Consider the following 3812-nt stretch of genomic DNA (forward strand, 5'->3'; position numbering starts at 1 on the left):
TAGGGCAAGCTGGCAGTCCTATCATATACGTATCTTTTTCTGAGAAAACTAGGTTCAACACACCATTATACAACACACCATTATACACACTCCAACAAATGTACACTGTGATAGCAGGGGTGAAATACCAATTTCTAGATCCAGCAAAGAGAATCTTACTCCTTGCTCCATTTTCATCACTGGCCTTCAGATTATCCTGCTCGTTAAAACAATTTCAAACACAGAACTAATTCATATGGTGATGTAGAGCAAAGAAACATTTTATGTGTGAGAAACTATATCCTTTTGTTTGCTGTAAATCAAATTGTTTATTAAAAAAATCACCAGCCAAGAAAATCTCAACTTCCTCATCCTCTAAGAATCTGCTCCTGGCTTTCTCCCTCCCTTCTGCCTCAATCTTTCTTCTCCTCAACACAAACTCATGCTTTAATTAAACAAAAAAAATCTTAAACTTGCCTTTTGCCTGGAATTCCTCATTTTGTTTCTCTACTACTACTGGGAAAAAAAAAATCTAACACTTGAGGCAAACAACAGTACCTGGTCTTAATGATTTTGTATCAACAGCTTTGACAGAATTTGGATCTAGTGATCAAATATGACCATGATACAACCATAAACTGCCTGCTCCAGATGTGAATCTTCATATCCAGAACTAATAATGCAGTAACACATAGCATTTAATGGAAGTCACATTATTACCACATACACTGATCTGCTTGCAAAACTTCGTATTTCAAGGCCCTGTTTCAAAACAAGTCTTTACTGTCAGGCCCTCTGGATCTTAAGGCATAAGATCTGAACCTCTGCAGTCTGTACTTTTAGATATTAGGACCACAGTTAATTGCACAGAATCTCTGGAATTCTGGGTAAGAAGTTTTCAATGAATGAGCAAAATCAGAGACTGCTTAAGACGGCTTCAGCAAACAGTACAAAAAGATAAAGAAAGACTGAGAAAAGTAGCCAATTTACCTGGAGTATTAGCAGCATCTGAATAATAGAAGGTGGAACTCTGGCCCGGGAACGTGATAATGCATCTTCCAATTTAATGTTGAGGGTAATTATATTCCTAAAGTGCAGAAGAGCCAGCTGCCGAACCGAGGGCTCCTTCCCCTTAGAAATGAAAACAAAGCAAGACAGATTATGAGCAGCGTGAAAATGAGTTTCAAAATCCTCTGTCAAAATTCCTTCCTTCACGTCTGAGGGATTACAAGAATGGTAAACCTAAATGAAAAGCAAAGGAAACATACAAAGGACCCAGAGCAGCCCACAAGTCTGAACAGTGAACTTGATTTGGCAGTAATGAACGCTGCACACAATGACTGAGCCTGACTGTGTGTGAAAATGGTGGGGTGGGGTGTGGGGGATCACATCTGAGCACAGGATATAGATGAATGTTTTGTACTTTAACAGTAATGGAAAGTATCATATGTTTTGGGTTTTTTTTTGCGGGGGGGAGGTTGTTGGTTTTTGGTTGGTTGGTTTTTGGTTTTGTTAGGGATTTTTGTGTTTGTTTGCTGGCTTGGCTTTTGGTTTTTTTTTTTTTTTAAAAGCAGGGTTGAGAAAGAGTAGAATTTCCATTACTTCTCAAGTTTTTTTACTACTGTCTGGGTACTGTCTTCAAATTACAGCGGGAACCCCAACTCAGCCACCTTTTCTCTACAATTTGGGAGACTTCACTATAAGGCACAAGCAAAGCCGAAGTTTCATAATGCATTTTCAAAGACATCTTTTTGCAGTTCAAGAATACATTCTCATTGAAGAAAATCTTACCTGAAGAATACAATGCTAGACCTGCCTGCAGAGATTAACACTGTGTGCCTTATGTGGAGCTGTAGAACTGTTCCAGAGTCTGGCAACAGGGTTTTTAACTTGGGTATATATGGCTGTACGTACATATTCTTGCCTGCAGTTATAAGTGCTGCCAGCCAAATATTAACACTTCCAGAAGGTCTGGTACGCAGCTAGTAGTTACCTTAGTTTGGAATGAAGAAGCCTGACCCAATCCCACTCCACCTCACCCATTCCTTTTCACTTTGTTAGTTATTTATACTAAAGGCTGCAAATTTGCTTTAATTGCTAATGAACTGAACTCACAAGAGCACCAGCTGGGCTCTTGGAAATAACTTCACATCAGGCACCCAGATCTATCTGAAACTGCATGGGATTTAAGGTTCTTACCCCCTCTAGGCTCCTTTGAAAATTTAAGCAATTATTTCCATCTCAAAGGTGAGGAAACTTGTGTTGCTGAATTATTTTCAAAGGCCTCAGGAACACAACAGTGAAAAGGAGTATTTGATGCATTTTTCAGAAACATCTGAGTGAGTTCTAATTTAGTCAAGTGCTTTGGAAAACCAGGTTGAGAGCCTACCTATATGTCTAGGTGTCCAAATACCTTGCATTTAAATTATGTGGAACACAAAATCTCCTATTGTGTTCTAATAGGTTTTTAATACCACCCGATTACTATAATTTTTAAAGTTTCTATTAGTAAGACACAAGTGAGTGGCTGAAGTAGCCCTGTATGTTTTTAGAGCTCTTCCCTTTCAGAATGAAGTTCTGTGTAAAGTTGAAGCTTTTCCACTAAATTCATGCCTGTATTATCTGCAAATGGTAATACCATTAACATTTGCACAATCGTTTTAGGCATAAAGTCCACTTGGAAAAATGGGAGGTTTCAGAAGTTTCCTCAAATATGTTTAGGCACCAAGCTCCTACTAAAATCTGCAGGCATCTAGAAGCAGCTCCAGGTCACTTGTACCTATCTGGTACAGATTTCCTTGGGCTTTAAGTGACAAACAACACTCTATAGCTATCACTAAATTAGAGATTGATCTTTCATCCGAATCAGATCAAGTACCTATTGTGGATCGAAAATTACTGGGGTCAAATTCTGTGCTCATGTATATTGGTCTAACTCCACTGACTACTGCTGTGCATTTACAATAGCATAGAATTCAATCACGGAAATACAATTCCTTTTCAAAAGTGGAGATACTTCAGATACAAATTCATATGCATATATTTAAGTCAACACAGCTCCACCTTCTTCACTGTGTGCACATTCCACTTTCTCATTCATAACCTTTTTTGACTTTTAGTGTGAGTTGGCAAAAGGAATCACCATCCTCTCTGCAGTTCACTTTTGTTTTCAAAGTTCTCCTTCAACTTTTTTACCCAAGCACTTCAAACCCATTTGCATAAGTAACTTATTTGCATGACATGACTATACAGAACAGCTGCAGTGGGAGGCTGGCCCAAGGAGAGAGAGTTAAGGATTGCATCAATCTGTTGATGAACCAGTAAAGTTGCTTTTTCCAGTTTTTCAAGATTCTATAGTAACAGAGTAATTTTTCACCTGCACAGGATAGAAAATAGCCTGAAGCATGGGCAGGACATCACTGAAGAAAAAGTCCCAGGTTTCAGCTAAGGTATCTAGTAGTTTCTGCCCTGCAAAAACAAAACAAAACAGTGAACTGTTTAGGTTGTAATAAGTTAACTGCAAAGACTAAGACATGTAGGAAACAATGTGAATCTGCTACTATACACAAAGATGAATCATGTAACAGCTACTATTAGCAGTATGGAAATAGTATTCCTTTCACGTATCAGATCATTCAGTATTTGTGTCTTTTCAGTTGACACATCTGATGTTTTTAGTAAACTCAGAGACTCTGAGGTTGGAGCTTACTCAGAAAAACCCCATGAAGAACAAAGAGTAATGGCCCAGGTTGCCTCCTCCTCCTCTTCTTGCAGTTAATGACTACTGGACAAGGAGAGCAGCAGGAGGAGGACACAGGAGGTTAAACATGGAA

General features: G+C 38.7%; 1 protein-coding gene across 1 annotated transcript in view; it reads right to left on the reverse strand.

Annotated features, from left to right (window-relative positions):
* Positions 1-969: 969 nt before the first annotated feature.
* Positions 970-3812, reverse strand: part of LOC104411464 (proline-rich protein 5) — a gene marked incomplete at its 3' end in the record, with an annotated part of 25720 nt that continues 22877 nt past the window's right edge. The window contains exons 5-6 of the mRNA XM_010021885.1: positions 3356-3447; positions 970-1110 (exon numbers count right to left, since the gene is read on the reverse strand). Of these exons, the coding sequence (XP_010020187.1) occupies positions 970-1110; positions 3356-3447 (233 nt within the window). The remainder of the gene's footprint in view (positions 1111-3355; positions 3448-3812) is intronic.

The sequence above is a fragment of the Nestor notabilis genome, unplaced genomic scaffold (assembly GCF_000696875.1).
Source record: "Nestor notabilis isolate BGI_N333 unplaced genomic scaffold, ASM69687v1 scaffold14849, whole genome shotgun sequence".
NCBI lineage: Eukaryota > Metazoa > Chordata > Aves > Psittaciformes > Psittacidae > Nestor > Nestor notabilis.